This window comes from Oryzias melastigma, linkage group LG7 (assembly GCF_002922805.2).
Source record: "Oryzias melastigma strain HK-1 linkage group LG7, ASM292280v2, whole genome shotgun sequence".
Lineage (NCBI taxonomy): Eukaryota > Metazoa > Chordata > Actinopteri > Beloniformes > Adrianichthyidae > Oryzias > Oryzias melastigma.
Window position 1 is genome coordinate 15,488,822 of NC_050518.1, and position 18,897 is coordinate 15,507,718.

Below are 18,897 nucleotides of genomic sequence, written 5' to 3' on the forward strand. Positions count from 1 at the left end.
TGCAACTCACCTGCACAATGTAACTTAGCTTCACAGTTTGGTCAATTTTGAATTTTATTTTATGGGTTTGTTTTGTGCTTGTTTTTAACATATATATGAGTTTTGCTCCCATAAAAAGACATCCTCTACCATACACAGCATACTTTTTTAGTCATTTGCTGCTGTTGTTTCTGAAAAGTTGGATTTTTCAGTTCAGAAACTATTATTCAGAACTACTGGTTTCCCCCTTCGGAGATAAAAACAAGAAAAAAAAAGCATTTTTCTGCCCACAAGAGGTGTTTTCCCATCTAGAAAGAATTCTCAATAAACATCTGAGGCTACCTAGCATGACACTGATCAAAGAGTGACACTCCAGTCTTACACTAGACAACAGCACAGCATTGTGGGTACCTATAATTGCAAAGCAGGAGCAGAGAGTGTTGGCAGACGAGACAATAAGACGGTGTCTGAACACGCTTCCACGATGCTCGGTCGGGCCGCCGTCTCATCAGACTGTAATGATCATGTTTTTAGAGAGTGAAGAAACATTTCTGACATTATGGGGTTTTTAAGACAAAGGAGACACACTCTGGTTTGTGTGTTTTGGATGAACACCAGCTCTAGTTTGGGACGCACAATTCCAAATGTTGCAATTTTTGGTCTCAAAAAAAGTACAATAGATGTTTCATGGACTGTCTTAACAGACTCTTGTCTTCCTCAAAGCCGCTTAGAATGACCACAAACTCATGGCATTAGAGGTTAAGCCTCAAAGGGAAAAGATGATGATGCTGAAAAGGCAACAGGGTCATACAGCAGCTCAGTTAAAGCAGAGGTGAACTACCCGACTCTACATGTAACAATAAATATAAGGAGACAAATCTGTCACAGCAGTGTCCAAAATAACTCTAAAGATGCTCCTATTTCTACGGGGAAACAAACGGAAACTGGGACAGCAAATCTTGAAATAGGCCAGACTGTTATCCTGCATGGAGTCAGGTACTCGGCGGTAATGAACATGTACTTGAAACAAATAGTACTAGACCCACTCATGTACTGTGTTTTGTCAACAAACGGGCTTCTTCTTTTTTTTTTTTAATAGTTATCCTCCTTAGCTTTCTTATTGTATAATTAAATCGTAAATCTCTTTGATGTATCAAGGTTTTTATGTCCCTAAAGATTTATGGGTTCGTTTTTTTCCTGGCGTCGTTTCGATAAAAACACAGTTTATTTGAAAATTGGGCTGAATTGCATTGGATGATATAATGATATAATCGAGTTTCAACAACCCTCCCATCTCCACTGGTATTCGGCTCGCTGCAAATCTACTGTTTTGCCAAAAAAGCCATGAAGGAACTCCACAGATTGATGAGGAGTTCTTGATTACAAGTTTATGAAAAAGCATTCCTGGGAAGGCTCTGGGCTTTATCTGCTCGTATGAAAGTCAAACTTTGTCATGGACACTTTATTGGCTCCCCTGGCTGCGGCTAATAGTCCGTGATGAAGGAGTTTAGAAACACCACACACGAGTGTTTTAAACAGTGCAAGCTTCATTTCGCGTATTTCAGTCATATCAAAACACAAATACAGACCATGTCTTTGGTCTGACTCCCAACTGCAAATCAAATCAGCTTTAGAAATGATGCATCAATAAACAATACATCAGTCACAGCGAAGTGATATTACAACTTAAAATATAGGAGCTGTTTTATCTTTTGAACTTGAAGATGTGCATATGTTGGATTTTTATAAGCTTCATTAGCATAGATCACTTACAAACTGGAAGGAAAACACCAACTTTTAGTTTTATGATTTAGAAAAAATTAATGTTTTTAATTTGGTTTTCTTTCTTTGCCTTGAGTTCTATCCTCTTCTAATTTATTTTTAATTAAAAATACATAAATTTGGTTTCTTCCCCTCGTTTTGATTGAAGACTTTTTTTATTTTTGTATTTATTTATTTATTTTGGGACAGCTGAAATTCCATTTTCTTGAGAATAATTGAAAGTAATTGGTCAAATAGTGTGAGTTTAAGTTTGGCCATTGAAACTAGTAAACTCATACTAGAAAAATCTTAAATTAAGAGTGTTTTAGTATAAGATAACACTTATTTCAGTAATAAATCCTCATTTTCCGAAGTGAGATCTTAAAAATAAATAAATAAATTAGGAACTTATTCATTATGGTGACACTTAATCAACACAAACTAAAAAAAAAGTCACATTTTCTCTAAACTCTTAACAAAATCAACCTTCTCTGTACTGTAGCTTCTAAATACTTTACTATTTAAAGTATTCACATAGTTAAGTAGTAAATCTATACTTAAACATCACAAATTGCGTTATTTAAAAGATAAATTTGAATTTCAATGAATGTAACAATGTATTTCATTGTGATTATCTATGTTGTAACTTACAGGATGGGGGAAAATGGCGGCACAGACTGCCTCCTCTCAACACCTGGTTGTAGTTTCAGATTAATTTGAGACTCTAAAATTAGATCCAGTCTGGAAACACACCTGAGATGGCCCATATTCACTTTTCCTGTCCGGCATTAGCAGGTTATTGAACTTTTGAGGTAATTGAACTTAAGAAAAATGTTGAAAATTGCTTTTCTGTACAATCAATACAATATTCATTTTTTTTATCTCACTTTCTCTAATTCTATTTGTCAAAGTAATGTGTTTATTTAACACTATTCAATTTTTTGTTTAATTGTTTCATTTTTTTCAATCTTGTAAAGTTCCTTGCTGAATAAAACTATTTCAAAAAGTTTAATTTTTTGTTGAGATATTGTAGTTTTTAACTTGTTTTAGTCATAACTACAGAAAATAAAAACCTTGGTTATCTTTTGATAAAAAGTGAAAAATCAGCTTTTATTTAGAAAAAAAACACACAAAGTTCCTAAATTCTGCTTTAGTGAGAATAATTGAAAGTAATTGGTCAAATATTGTGAGTTTTAGTTTGACCATTGAAACTTGTAAACTTATACTAAAAAATGATACGAGTTCAGCTTAAATCAAGAGTGCTTCAGTGTAAGATAAAACTTATTTCTATAACAAATCTTTGTTTCATTTTGTGAGTTCCAAAAACAAATATATATATATATATATATTTTAAAGGAAATTGTTCACTGTGGTGACACTTCATCTAAATAAACAAACAAAAGGACAAATTTTCTCTCAAATCTAACAAAATCATTTAGACAAAAAGATATAAAGTAGAAAAACCGATTCATAAAAAAATTTTGCTGCGCTATTATTAATTGTATAAAAGCTGTATTAATGATTGATTGATTGATTGATTGGTTTTTTTCAAGCATAGATTGTGAAAAAACCTGACAAAACACACCCATTTTTCAAACTCATTACAAATATAGTAATTATTAACTAAAGTCAAGTAGAGTTTGATTGATTGCTTGAAAAAGGAAGTGAACTTATATAATCTGACCCCTTCTTAGTTACCTCATTTTAGAGTTTTGCAAAGTTATATGTAATCCATGTGTATTTGTTGTTAAAGTTCTGTGAGCTAAAACTGTTGCAGAGATGTGAAACCATTGATGGCACCGCTAACCTGACAGCCGTCAGAAGCGGAGGGCTAAACCCGATGACACCTGAAGCCTCGCGTCCCCACCTCTCCACTGTAAACTGCTCACTCTGCGGGTCAGAGGCTCAATGTTTGCAGCTGTGTTTTGAAAAGGTGCGGTTTGACACAGACAGTGGCTGTTACTGAGAGGGCATTCACAGAAGAGGAAGGCAGTGCAGAAGCCAGAGGTCAGAGGTCAGAAGGATGGCTCCCCCATGTGGCGAAGGGAGGGGGCCTGATCAGAGTCTGCTCGGTTAGCTTCCTGTATCCCCCACACCCACAGGCCCCTGAGAAAGGAGCCAGATGAGCACATATTTACCATTAGGGAACAGCTGTGGGGCTGCCTGGGACTGGACACTCCTCTCCCCTGCATGCACACACACACACACATGCACGTACACATTGTGAAAACACCACATTAGTTCTCTGTGCATTTGAACGGGCACCATATATGTGCGAGGAAACATTATATCCACTTTATCACCAGCTAGTGAGGCTTTATGGGTGAATAACAAGCTCACACTTTAAATGGGATAATGCACTCACACCTGATTTCTGTAGAGGGGATGCAAGGAGAGCGTGCAGCTGCACCACACAATGAATCAAAGGCCTCACAGCGCTGAGGAGTCTTCAGCTAAACAGGTGGAAGACGATCTTGTAGAAAAATACCAGCTAAAACGCTCACAAAACGCCAAAAAGGTGCAGATGCAGGAAAAAAAATCAGCGATCTGAGCTGCTTTAAACTGTTCCTGCCTCCTTTTAGTGAATGATCACATCATCCCATTTAAAGTTGAATTGTGCCCCTCATTATAAAACAAACAAAAACCAAATGGTTCAGTGACCACCAATTTGTCAAAAACTGAATGATTTAATTAATTTCTTTTCCTGTATTAAATCATTCTAATGTAAAATATGATAAAAACATAAATGACATGATACTGCTGCAAAAGAGAAAAAAAAGCCACGTTTTTACTGACAGCAAACAACGGTAATTATATGCCAGATTCTGACTAGAAGTCTTAAAAAAATGAGGAAAGAGTGACATGTCAAGGCAAAAGTGTTACTTTGCAACATGCAGTCATGCAAATAAAAGTTCCATACAATGCAGACAAAGAGCGTTTTGTTGTCTGAGTTTGAAATGAGGCTTTTGCTAGTTAGTATGAGCACTGCAAGCCTTGACAGACAAGACCGAGGGGTGGTTAGTGCTGCAAGCTGAGGTCAGGGACAGCCACACTCACTTCTGCTCTTTGTGGGTGTCTTTCACGGCCAGATTAGCTCAGAATTTATGCCGTTGGGCTGTTATGTCAAGACACCGTCAGTGACCCAACAATTCTATGTGTCATCACTAAGAACCTTGTTAGAATACTATACATATTTCTAAATGTTCTGACTAAGAATTGCAATTTTCAGCTTTAATTGGTTTTGAGATGAACATTAAATCCATCTAAAACATACACAGAGGCCATGTGGAAGATTAGGTATCAAAAACCTTCAATTTTTCTTTTAACTTTTAACCTGGAAATGCTTGAAATACATTTTGAAAATATAAAAAAATGTCCCAGTCCTTATGAAGCAGTCATTATGAAGAAAAGAGGTGTCTTTTTTTTCTGTTTGTGCCACAAGGACAGTTCTGCAGGGGCGGAGCTAGAACATCTTATACAGGGGCGGGAGGGGGGCTGAAGACTTTGGAAGGGTGACAAATGAGCACAGCAGAGTGGAAGGCTATTACAAGTAAAATAAGTCATTTTAAACATTTTTACGATTATTATCATTATATTAATGGCTGGACGGTGGCGCAGTGGTTAGCACTCTTGCCTCACAGTAAGAAGACCCCTGGTTCAAGTCTCACCCGGGGGACCTGAATCATCAATGGGGGTCCTTTCTGTGTGGAGTTACTCCCGAGCATTTTCTCCAGGGATTCCGGCTTCCTCCCAAAATCCCAAAACATTCTTCATAGGTTAATTGGTGACTCTAAATCCGGGGTGTCACACATACGGCGTGCATGGCATGCCAGTTGGTTTAATCCGGCCCAGTCATGAAAATAAATAAATAAGGATGTTTAAAAAAGGAAATTTCTAGCCCATTCCTGTGGCGAGTTATGGAAATGGCTGCAATGCATGATTCTGCCACTAGGGGATACTGAGCATTTGGGCATCGATCTGATACCGGTTAATATCGCAGATATTGATACCAATATTGATATTTATTGTAAATGTGGATCTGACATCAACCTGAACATTTCAATTGTTTTCATTGTTTTTGCAAGTTTTCCTGTTTTTTACTGACTTGATAAACATAAAAACAGAATTAGGACAATAATTCATACATAATACAATTAAATGGAAAATAGTGTTTTAAAAGCTGGATCCTTTTTGCAGATAGACAAAAGTTTCACACAAGAGTGGAAACATCGATATCTGCGGGCTGGTAATGATCCGATACCAACTTAAGATTGATTCTACCAATATTTTGGATCAGTTCTACTAGGGGAAGCAAAGGAAAAGCAGCCAACACAGGAAAATATTTTTGGACATTTCATTGTATTTTGCACACTTGAATGACACTGTGAAATGAATCCTGGTTTTGACAGCCTGGTGAAGGCCAAACAATGCCGAGTTTCAGGAGAGAAAGGGAGGTTAACTCCAAATTCTTATGTTCACAAAAGTTTTGAAAGTTTAATTTAGCTTAATTTTCATTAATTTGCACATTTATATTTTAGGCAGGGTGCTTAATTTTAGTGCTTTTTCCCCCCTTAGCCCTCTCTGGAGTTTACTATCGGGATTGAATGTCAGATGTAAAATATTCAGACAGTTTAAAACGGAATAAATCTTTTTTTCTTTTATTGAAATCCATTTAACTGAAAATTCAATGGCCTCTATGAATGAATGTGTAATAGTAAGTAATTAGGCTACTAGTTTTTTTTTAAGGCATTTTCTTCCAACTGAGAAAAAAACAAAACTACAGATAACAAGTTAACAATAGCTTATTATTGCTATGATGTCACTGCCCACTTGAGATCAGACGGGTTGAATGTGGCCCCTACACCAAAACGAGTTTGACCCCCGTTCTAAATTACCCCTAGGTGTCGGTGTGTGATTGTGGCCCTGCAACGCCTTTGCCTAACAGTAGCCAGGTTAGGCTGCAGCAACCCATGACCCCATGAGGGATAAAACAGGTTAAGAAAATGGATGGAGCTTTTACCGCCCCCTTGTAGCTCCGCCCCTGAAGCGCAGTTTTCTTCTGGCTTTCACCACAGTAACCCGGTTCCATCGTCCAGAAGCAAAGACTCCCAGCAGTTTGAGGACTGACCGCTGAGAGATGCATCTGAACACACTAGACCACCCGACACGAGCTCCGCTTGTTTATGTTATGGACACATGCCAGTGGTAAACAATTGTTTACGTGCGTTTGATGCACGCACGCAGGACACGTACTGTATGTTTGTGTATTTGTTTACGCAGAGCTCACGTTGCATCAAATATATTACGCATCTCTCCAGCTCGTGGTGCGTCTTGTGGCCAACTCTTCAAATGACTGAACCCCGAGCATGCCTGCATCTGCCTGCTATTTGTGAATGTTTATGATTTGCTGTGCTAACAGCATGAGTGCTTCCACATGACGGCCGCTTCTTTCTGATATTCAAAGTTACTGATGCAAGCACAACAAATAAAACAGATTTTTTTTTTTTTTTTAACAGGCGCTTTGGTCAAAAAAAATGTTACTTCAAAGAGTCTGTGTTTGTGCGTATTATGTCTGGGAGACGACAGTGTGCATCTGTATGCTATCCATAAAGCCCTTCTGGACACACACCAAAAAAAAAAAAAAAAAATCCACCTACACCCTACACAGCCCCAACAGAGGCGGCGAAGATGAAGAATGAACACTTTCCCCGCAAAACAAACGAGTGAAAGTGGCAGATTGCATACCAAACGACCTGCGTGATGGACCACAGAAAAAGCCCAGCAGCTACAGAGACACAACCAATGACGAGGCAGAAGCTGCTGTTTGATCCAGTACAGCTATGCTTTGGGGCGCTGACTATGAATGCATCCTGAACAGTTCCAAATGTGAAGCAAGGTGTGTGTTTTCACTTTATGTGGTTTCTATGGATACCCTTCACGCTCTCGCTAAGTCCCCGACTATTTCTGAATGCGTTGGCTGGGAGGTAATTATCACTTATGCATATAGGAAGACGCAACACGAGCAGCGGGCAGCTTCGTCCGCACTTCTGGTATTTTAGCCAACATCAAGCCAAGTGAGGAATCACTATTTTTTGACTAAAAATGGATAAAACACTTTAGTTAAAGACTCTCTCTAATGAAAAGTATGTTTTTAGTGTTTTTAACATGATTTTGAGGATTTTTTACAATGATGGAAGACTTATTTACAAAAAAATGCTTTTATTTGCATTTCTGGGTGTTCTTATGTTAAATTTTATAGTTAAATTGAGAATACATTAGGCAGACCACAACCTATTTGCTCTGCTCCATTCTGATGCATGTAGATGTCAACATCCTTTGTTTTTCTCATCCGAGCTGGCAACTGACTTAAAAATGCTAATGTTAGCTTGAGGTTGTGAGGAGCTAAAAGCTAGCATATGGATGATGGGAAGTGGGTAAGGCTTATTTTGTGTCAACAGTCCTGCCCACAACTTGGAGGTGAATTCCTTATGAACTACTGCCGCTCTGCAGAAACTATGTCCTTGAAAATTGCACTTTAAAAAAAATGGTTAAAAACGGCATAATTGTGATTAAAAGATTACTGAGAATGATCGTAGTGAGTCTTTAAAGGTAACCAAACCCTAAATTAACTTTTTTGGGGGCTTTAAAAGTGCTGTCTGTTGGCCACTGGTAAATTTTTGACAAATTAAAATAAACTTGTTTAGTTCTTTAGTTCTGTCTGTGTGTCGCCCCCTATAGGTTGAATCAAGTCCCACTTCATGATCTGCAGCTCCAGTATTGATAACAGTCCTGTTCTCCAGCTCCACCCCTCTGACTGGATTTTCACATTTCGGCTGTGGGAGGAGTCAGCCTCCAACTTCCCTGTTTGGTTACCCTTTAATGTTTTTAAAACAAACTTAACACCTACAGTAAATTTTCCAAATCCCTTGTCATTCACAGTTTAGTGCAAGTTTCTCTTGGTAGAGAAACAGTTTCATTGGGGTTTTATTAACAGTCTGAAAGACGGAGCGCCCACAGGCTGGCCCCCGCTGGAACAACAGACTCTGTGGGGGAAACCAGAGACTTCTGCTGGCAGACTCATCCTTGATCTGGCACGTCGAAGCTCCCGTGCATTTTTTCTGCCTTCGTAAGGCTGGCACAGACGTATAATTTGTTTGCGGTATTATCTTGGCTAAAGAGGGTAAAGCAATAATTGGCAGGTTGGCTGACCAGACCCTGACTTGGGTCTGGCTGTCAGCGGAGCTTTGGTTTGCAAAACGCTTCCTGAAAGAGCAAGATATCAGGCGTAAAACCATCCTGTCAAACTCAACCTCGTAGATTTCCCTTGGAATTGCTAAATGTTTCATTAAGTTCCCTAAAAGTGTAAACAGGTACCTAAGCTGAGCAACTGCATCAGCAGACACAAGTTTGATACAACTGAACGTTTAAATTTTATAGAAAAAGATGCTTCCATGTATCAAAAGAATATATATTTTCTAGGATTAATATCATTTTGTGATGCAAGCCAATAGGATTGGAGCATAAAAAGAAAAAAGAAATATATAAAAAAAGCAGCTTCTGTATGTAAGGTTTTAACTTTCTTCAGAGGACCAGAGAAATCCGAAGCTTTGATAGTTTCATCATGTCTTAGTGATGAATCCGAAAATAAGTCTGGAGAAATGAAATGAAAGGGAAAATTGGCTGCAGCACAAGGCGGCAACAGAAAACCTTTAGTAAAGCATACGGTGGCCGACAGGTACACCTCCAAATACTAATACTTGATTCTTTCTTATCTGATATTACTGAGAAGAGAAACTGAAACTAGTTTTAAGAGGTAGCTGGATAAAAAAAAAATGTATGTTATGTTCAATAAAACTGACAAAAAATTATTTTTAGCATAATTCATGCACAAACTGTATATATACAACTATTTACATCCATATATATATATATATATATTATTATTATTAGATTTGAAGCAATGATTCATAGATGACCTGAAATTAAAAAAATAGTAATATTTAGTTGTCCTAATAGCATGTTTTTGATCTGTTCCACTTTAAAATAAACTACCACCCCACTATAAACCTAGTCTGTACTAACAGGAAAAAAAATGATTTGAATCATAGACATAAGTTAGGTTAAACACACACGTCAGTCCCATTTCCACTTGACCACGTATAGCATTATTTCAACGCTTTTTAAGGCTCATATAATTAAAAGTCTTTTTCAGAGGGGTTCAATATTCATGAATATCTAAAGGACTTTCCCCTCAGCCTGTGTCAGCTGAAGCAAACAACCGATAATTGCCAGTAGAAGGTTAGGTCAGGTGTGAGTTAATCCCAGGCAGGAAGCTGTGGAGGAAATGACCCAAAAGCTACTAGAAGGTTTGTGTTTCTGACATGGCGGGAGGAAAACAGAGGAGGAAAAAAAGCAGAAAGTTGGAGGATGGAGGGAAGCGAGAGCGAATGCAGCGATGGTGAGGTTACTAAAATAGCAGTAAGCAGAGTGGATGGTAGCCTTTTGACCTTGTATGTCACAGATCAAGAGGAAAAAGGAACACAGTTGCTGTAATACGAGCTGTTTCTCTGCCTGCGTTTTATCGCATAAACCTCATTTCAAAGGTTAATTACGTTCGCCGCCAGAAACACGGCGCTGGGTTAATTATTTTTATTTTACCGTTTCTCATTTAAAAGTCATTATTCATTAATTTATTTATTTATTTGGTCATTGGTAGCGGTATCAGAGTGAGACGACTCACCTACACAAGTTTTTCCATCGCTGTGCAGGACAAACTTCATGTGGCACGAGCATTTGGGGCCGTTGTCGGTCTCCTCGCAGATGTGCTGACAACCTCCGTTACCGTAGTTACATGTCACTACGGAAAAAAAAACAGTGGTGAACACATGAGCATTTCAACAAAGGTCTATACAATTTTCAAACACTTTGAGGTAAAAATACTAATTTTAAATAAAAAAAAATACAAAAAATATGTTTGTCTTCCACTACATTGGGGATTGGTATTGCCTATAATTTCCACATTAATGGTCTATATATGTTTTGAAGATATTCCTATTAATCTGATACAATTCACATACTGAAAAATTTTTTTGTGAAATAAAAATGAAATTGTTACAACCATTCAGTGTTATATGAATGTTTAACATTTGTTCTGCTTCTCCTGGAGGAGGTTTCAGTTTGGCCACTAGGTGGCACTCATGCTATAGATTACATCAGATTTCACAAGAAGAAGAAAATATGAGCAAAAAACTCCCACAAATGGTTACTTTAAAATAATATAATCCTTAAAATAATTTGGAAATTCATGCCAGTGAGTATAAAGATGTTCATTTAGTCAGCAGTGTGTTTAGGTCGTTAGCATTAGCTGTCCTATAGAAAATCCCATAATACGTTAGCATCAAGCTAGCAGACCTTTATTTTCAATTGTATTTTTCTTTATTTATTTATTTTAAGCCAGCTGACTTTCGCTTTTCTCTACTATTATGGATCGATTAAGCTTAGACTGATTCAGATTACTTGATTTTATCATCCCAACGCTACATTACATAGCATTTTGCAGAAATGTTTACCCAACTTTTGGATATTTTTACCACTGGGATTTAAAAAAGAAGAAAATAAATTAAGGCAATAATTGTGAATAGATTCTGCAAAGTTTTTCTTCCTTGGAATTATAAATTGTGCAATAATTTTCAACTGACAGCATAAATTGTTATTGACATTCCTTTAGGCTGATGTTTTCTCCTGACGAAGAAAACACACTTCTTTTTTTTTTTGCATATTTCAATGTATTTGCCTGTTTTAATTTTATTTTATTCACAGTTTTTGGTGACTTGTCATTCCAATTTTTTTGTCACTGCTCACACAATAGGGGAGATGTTCTTCAATGCTTTTGTTGTGCATGTGAGTCCTCCCTGCAAATCTGCCTTTATGGTTACACTGTTTCGGAAATGAATCTGCGTAAATGTAAGTCGAAGAGTAAATAGTCTTGTATTTCCTGCTGTGTACAGTAGCAATTTTGCTCCATTTCTTAGATTCAAATTTCTCACTCAGTCACTCAATTTCTTAACAGCCCCCACTGAGTGCAGGGCTCGGTTTTGGACGAGACTGCCAGCTACTAGAGTATAATATTCACAATTTGGAAGCAGCAATGGTTTAGTTTAAAGACCAACTCTGAGGAAAGTTGTGCTTTTGGTGTTTTTAACATGTTCATATGGCGTTTTTCTCATGATGGAGGACATATCTTTTTTAAAAATATGTCTTAAAAAGTGATCCAAGTTTTCTGATTTTGGCTAAAAATGGCATAATAATAATAAAATAAAACACCAGAAATGCTCTGACCATAGATCAAAGAACGATCAAAGTGGGACTGTAAGGGTTTACACAACACATTCTCACTCCCAACTCTCCACATATGGAGTTCTGGTTAAAAATCCCTCCGAGTCAGAAATGAATGTTTAGGGTTCCCCTAACTTGGCGTGCTGGCTGTTCCTACTAAATCACGGGTCCCCAACCTCCGGACCAGTACTGGAGCGCACCAGTACCCTAACACAGTACCAGTATCCAAACCCTAACCCGGTAATGGTTCTTGTCTGGTACCACAATTGGGCCCGGTTTGCGTTGGTTATTACATATGGTACCTGGTCGGGTCCAGTAATGCATCTGGTATCGCGTCGGGTGTCGGGTTAGGCTTAGGGTACTGGTACTGGGTTAGGGTACCGGTACTGGCCTCAGGACTAGTCTGAGTGCGGTACAGCATCTGGTGCCATTTCCGGTACTGTGTTCCGAACATAATAGCTGTTTTGTAATGATTTGGTGCAACAACTCAACAAATGCAGAAATAACTTTATTTAAATAAACACATATACACATATATATCCAAAAAATGAACAGCTTGCTAATTTTGCATTACTTTGATTTTCATTATTCAGAATGGCTGTGAAATTAAGATTAACGTTATTAACACGACAAAGATCAATTATTGCTGGACACACTTCAGTTACATACAAATAGCTGGAGTGCAGCGCTGAGGTTTGCATTTCTATGTGGCGCTAAGTACAAGCAGCATTAGCTTTGGCACTTTGACACTTCAGTGATGACAGAATGAAAAGGAGCATGATCGAGTCAGGGATTCCATCGCCGTCCTGTCTGCACCCTACCATCCTAACACCCTTTTACCCTTTTCCTGGGCTGTCACAGGAAAACTATAGAATAACACTTCTCAAATCCCTATCCAAACACAGACAAATCCCCTATCAGCCCTGGCCCCAGCTCTGACAGGATGATCTCTGTTGCGCGGCAACAAGAAGTGTGTGCTGTCCGTCAGAGCAGTCCCCTTCGAGTAACCTCCACATTTGCCCCGGCTGCATAAATGATCCCTCTTTACTTGACAAACGAGGACTTTTCAGGAGATTGGTCAGTTTCTAAACTCTTCATATAGCGGTCCGGTTCTGCTTTTGTGCGTAAGACGTTGGGGCGACTTACGTTTGCAGTCCTTCATGTTACGCGTCAGCTGGAATCCGGGTCGACACTCGCAGGAGATGCCACCTTTCGGTGCTTCCCTGCAGATGTGTGCGCAGCCGTGGTTCTTGTCCATGCAGGTGGGCCCCTCCTTTGTGCCTTCTAGGTGCACTGTGAAGGAGACCAGCAGAAAAAGTTTTAAAAACCAAAGACCATTCAATAAACAGAGTTTGCAATAAAACACTCAAAAAAATGCCTTTCACGTGATCTGACCCTCTGCCTCATATGCCTACTGCTGGTGACTGACGTGCCCAGTACCCTTTTAAAAAGGTTCAGGCACTTGTTGGAACACGCTCATTCTATTCAGGCAATAAAAGGAGGCTGCCAAAAGAAAGGATAAAACTCCCAGCAGGAGTAGATCCTCTAGACCTGTAATTTTAATTGAGGCAATCCCCTATAAAGTAAAGAGAGGAGGAACAAAGCACCGAAAAAGGCCTTGGTTTAAGAGGCTGAGATAAAAAGCGATTGCTGTAAAGCAGGGGTGTCAGCATTAACCTCCGTGAGTCATCACAGATGAAGTATTCCTTCAAGTATGTGGCTAAAGTAGCTCAATGCAACCAGAAAAAAACAGATGTTACCCAACATGCACCTGGAATAACCTGGGACCTTATGTAATGGTTTTTAACACGCTCACCCGCGGCTTTTGCTCTGCACGGATCTGTGACGGGCTGTCGCTGCTACAGACGCGGCGGCGAACCCCGGCTCTTTGGCTCATTAAAAACCAAACCGATTTTTTCATCTTTTTTTTTTCCCGTCTCTGCTGCGGCGAGCGGGAGGACATCTCTATTAATGTCTCATTAAATCTGCTGTGACACTGAAGGGTGTTTGGAGGTCTTACTTCTTTAATTAGCCAACTTTTCTGATATATATCGAAGCATTCACGTGTGTGTCGGCACACGCCAAAGCTCACGTAACCTCGCTGTAAAGTGTAAATGAAGTGGAAGTTGTGAGCTGTCACGCTTCATGCTGAAAAGGTTGTAAAGGGAAAAAGCTTTTCACAGAACACGTGCTCGAATTACTCATTTGTAGATCGAATTTTGCTACCAAACGTGTTTGTAACAACTCTGATATCAAATGTTTTTTTTTATTCAAAAGGCCGATTGTAGGACTAGAGTGCGCTTAAAAGAGCAGATTCTCCTCATGCTGACAAATCTGACCTCCTGGCTGTCCATCACTTAAGGGTCTGTCAACAAGTGTCAGGAGGTCACACAATCCTCTCAGACTTTCCTGTCAAAACAGTTGATGTGAGCGTCAAAGAGCGGCAGCAGCCTTTCCTGCTGCACAGAGCTGAGCAAACACGGGTCCAAACGGAGTGAAGTAAAACATAGACGCTGCTTAAAAATGTTTGTGGTTCTGTGCCTGCTTCATGTGAAATTCTGTGATCTCTTTCTCCTGCTGTGTGTTTACATGCAGAGCGAGGAGCAAACATCTATAGGCCTTGGTGGGGATTGGATTTTTTCTGCTTTCAGTCCCCCAGAGGGGCACAGTTTGCTGAGCAGGGTTAGATTATGCACCCCGAGCCTCACTTTTCATTTCCTTGTCATTTTCTCCAAGCTGCTTTTTTTTTTTGCTACTTTTGCATCAGTTAAATGAGAGGCTTAGGCCACAACCTGGACCTTCACGTCTCTGAGGACCCATTCCAGCAGGAGCGTCGTTCTTCGACCCAGTTCTCATCCACCGTATGCAGTTCACTCCAACATGATTTTTTAATAGAATCAGCCTTTTCTGTGATTTTAAATCACAGTTCAATTTAACTTTTCAGTAATTGTATTCATCAGATGAACATTTTCCATGTAAATTAAGAAACAAATAAAAACCTAAACATATAAATATTAATAAACAAACAAATGAATAAATGAAACTTTTGCTTTGTGTATTGTCTTTTCCACTGTCAGTGCAATTACATCAGAACAACAACAGGACCATCTTTGTGATGAATTATTCACTAAACTTTGGCACGAGTGAGTGTGAAAGTGAAGGTCTGAGGGATACAAAGTAAATACTTGAGCCCGTGAATGCAGGAAAACATCATGCAAATGAATGACCACTGATGAGAAAGAAGACCACATGTTGTGTGACTTCACATTGTGGCTTTTGTTTCATATAAACTGTACAGATTTTTAAAAAGAAAAAGAAAAAAAATCCTGTTTCCATGTGTCAAGCTGCACCGTTCTCAGTTGTCAGATCTGTTTTGCAGGATGGAAACTTCACATAGATCATGAGAATGACTTTCATTTCACTTATTTAACATCCACTAATGGCTCTCGTCAGTCTACAGTGACGCATTTCCCTCTGTTTGATGGGAATAACCGCTTATGTTTGGCTTTTCTCGATGCGTTTTTTTGTTCAAATTCTTAAAGTCACAAACTGTTTTATTTCAGACACAATCTAATTGTTTGTTTCCTTCATACAACTTCCAGTTCCTCTTGACACAACTAATAAAACATACAAATATTTCTTGCAATAAGTCTTCAGGTTTCAAATTCAAACTGTGTTTATATATCCTTGAAACCGGACATGTCCAGAAACTATTCAACCATTCACAGGTACTTCAGACAGCTTTATGTGAGAGCAGGGATTTTTTTTCTTAAAAATATTGCAAATGCAAGAGAATCCCCCCTTTAAATGTCTTCAGTAATCAGATTTTTTCACCAACTCCAGCATTTTTTTGGCAACACTTAAACCTTTTCCTTTGAATTACTTTACATTATGTTACTTAAGCTGCTGAGGGATCCCTTATAACAGGTGTTTTTTATACTCCATCTTGTTATATATCTTTAATGCTGTCACTAGATCGTTTCACTCATGATGCATCAGGATTTCCAGTCTTTATGTGTCTTTTCTGTACTTTTTGAACACAATTGCTCACAAAAGATTAGCAAATTCACAGACAATTTCCTTCTTCAAGAGATTGTTTGCATCCTCAGCCACTCAAGTACTTGGTCTGTAAGGAGGATCACTCCAAAAATGACTAAATGTAACCTGTTACTGTTAAAGTACTGGTATAGGATCTAAAGAAACCGGTTAAAGTCAGTAAAAAATACAAAAATAGTGCAAGCGACTACAGTGAAAGCAACAACTCCTGTGATCTTCGAACAAAAGACACAAGAAGATCTCAAGTTCTTCGGCGCGGCGCTACAAGCTCCTTTAAAGCTAAAAATCCATGCAATGGAAAAGGGGAAACAAAGAGGCTGAAGTGGAGGAAGGCATGCCAAGGGTTTATAGTCTACTCTGAGTGCAAGGAGCAGTGAAAAGGGGGCTCATGGTCCGTCCTGAGTCGCTGTCATACAACTGAGAGGGGAGCCGGCCCCCTCGATGCTGCAGAACTTTAAGCAGCTACCTTATGTTGGGTGGATACAAAGAAAGAAAAGGGACTTCGAATGTAGCCAACACACCATTAAAGCAACATTCCTTCCTCCTAGATAATGGGCCCTTAAAAGTTTTAATGGGAGGATAAAAATGTCAGCGCATGGAAAGGGGAATGGGGGGGGCGGGACTGGGTTGAGCCAAGCCGCACCACAGATGGTCAAACGGGGCACCCGGTCGGTCAGGAGACGACACCCTTACCCAGCGGCTTTGGTGGAAGAGAAAGTCCATCCAAGTGCTACTGTTCGGCAGTGCGGTTTTCTAAAAGCCCCGAAGGCTTCATTGGAGCTGTTCCTTTCCGCCTCTCTTTTAAAGAGGACTCATAAACAACCAGATAATGGAAAAGACAGCTGTATCTTTGGACTGATACACACCTCTGTCAAAGCTCATAATCTACAGCTTGGTTTGGTTTCCTAGAATAATGCAAAACTTCAATCAGTCTGAACTTATAAACATGTAAAATAACTTCTCCAATGGGAATATATTCCACTATATCACATCCTAGCATTGAGGCGGTGCATATAATGTGGAATCAATGTGTATGCACGCTCATAGTTGCTTCGAAATACATGCCGGATTGAAATACAGCCGTATTTGCATAAAATATGCGCGTTGCACCTGTATTAATGTGCCTGCCCATCTGTATCACAGACAGGTATGCAGAACCTGCCGAGTGTGTGCCACTCTCCCCTCTTTGCTCTATCAAGGTCACCTCTATGTGCTCTCCCAAAGGAGCCTGAAACCCTCCAGAGAAAAAAAAACGACAGCCCAAAAGAGCACACTCTGACTGCTACATGTCTTCAAAACACAGGTAAAGAGGACTCTACATTGCTTTAGTTTCCAAGTCAAAGAATCTGGAAACGCTGTCCGTCTCTGTCTTTTGCTGCCTGGTCAAAGACGGAGGTGTGGAAAGAGGACACAGAACAAAGAACATCAGAAAAAGTATGTTTTTGTCTCTGCAGCTCAAAGCCTTCGCTCCACTTCTCTAGAATAGAAAAAAAAAGAGAGTCTGGTTATATGGTTGGGCTGCAGGGAAATGGAGCAGCACCTTCTGCACTTGTAAAAACAGCTCTTTGGTCAATGCACAGACAGGCACGTCTACTGAGAACCAGCGGGAGGAACCGACTTCACTCCAGAGCTTTGGGACAACAAATACAACGGGACAAAGAAACAAAAAAAAATATTTGCACTTTTAAATGCCAAACATTCCATCCTTTGGTATAACTCACACAGACTTGGGTTATCTCATGAGAATAGAATGTGAATCTGCAACAAGTATAGTTCATTTGAGGAAAAGTGTGCTATCTTTTCCAATGGTTCAATGACCCAAGGCATGATTTCACTCCGGAGGAACGTCATGACGGAAGAGCAAAACTTATTCACTGTATGACGCGAGCATAAAGAATTTGAACAGTTAGCGGAGAATTCCATATACTCTGTGGATGGCTGTGCCTGCAGCCGGATTAAAAATGAAATAGGAATTGCTGATTTAGGTGGATGTTCACACAAATGTCTGTAAGTGCTCGATAATGTCCGTCTCCTGCTCAGAAATTTGTGGCACAGGGGCTAACAATCCCTTTGGGGGACGCACGTGTCTGGATGTGTGGGGAGAGAAGGGTGTTAATGGAAGCTGGAACTGAGGAGGAGTCTTTTTTTTTTTACAGGCTTTGTAATTTATTCTTAGAGTCTGCACTTCAAAGGCATGAATGCTTTTCCCTTAAAACTGACACGAACTGAAATCCAACTTTTCTCCAGTGTAATTCTGGAAACTTTGAAAGAAAAATATATCATAATGGTTTTAAGATACAATCCCTATAATACTTAAAGTAGTTGGGTTGTCCGTGGAGGGTCATAGATCCTTGAAGTTCGTGCAGATACCATAAGAGTTGTTTTGAAAACAGTACAAGTGTCATACATGTGGTAAATGTATCATGAAGTAGCTAGAAGTTGAATGACCTACAGCTGTTTTAAAGTGCCTTTTCACAACACTCTAGTCACTGGTACGGTATGTGTACTCCCTTCTTATTGACCATGCACAAATGCTGCACGGTTCCACAAACTGCAATCTGATTGTCTAATTTCATACTTTCTTATAATCATTCTTCAAGCACATAGCGCACAGGGAGGGTGGAATCATCACAAGAATGGCATAAACGGGTCCCTTGCACACTACACAGAGTTTGCAGGGACGAAAAAAAATGAAAGAACCTGCTTCTGACCTTCTACACCCTTACTTACCCTTATGTGTTCAATACGACCTGTTGCCCGCAGCAT

General features: G+C 39.3%; 1 protein-coding gene across 3 annotated transcripts in view; it reads right to left on the bottom strand.

Moving 5' to 3' along the window:
* scube3 (signal peptide, CUB domain, EGF-like 3) overlaps nucleotides 1-18,897 on the bottom strand; it is a 105,278-nt gene that overhangs the window by 28,644 nt on the left and 57,737 nt on the right. For 2 of the 3 annotated variants that reach the window (XR_002921367.2, XM_024292314.2), the window contains exons 5-7: nucleotides 13,222-13,368; nucleotides 10,481-10,597; nucleotides 3,879-3,926 (exon numbers count right to left, since the gene is read on the bottom strand). Coding sequence is in view for 2 of the 3 variants with exons in the window: in XM_024292314.2 (XP_024148082.1) it covers nucleotides 3,879-3,926; nucleotides 10,481-10,597; nucleotides 13,222-13,368 (312 nt within the window). In the remaining variant the exon portion in view is untranslated. The remainder of the gene's footprint in view (nucleotides 1-3,878; nucleotides 3,927-10,480; nucleotides 10,598-13,221; nucleotides 13,369-18,897) is intronic. The other variant, XM_024292315.2, reaches the window with a different exon arrangement.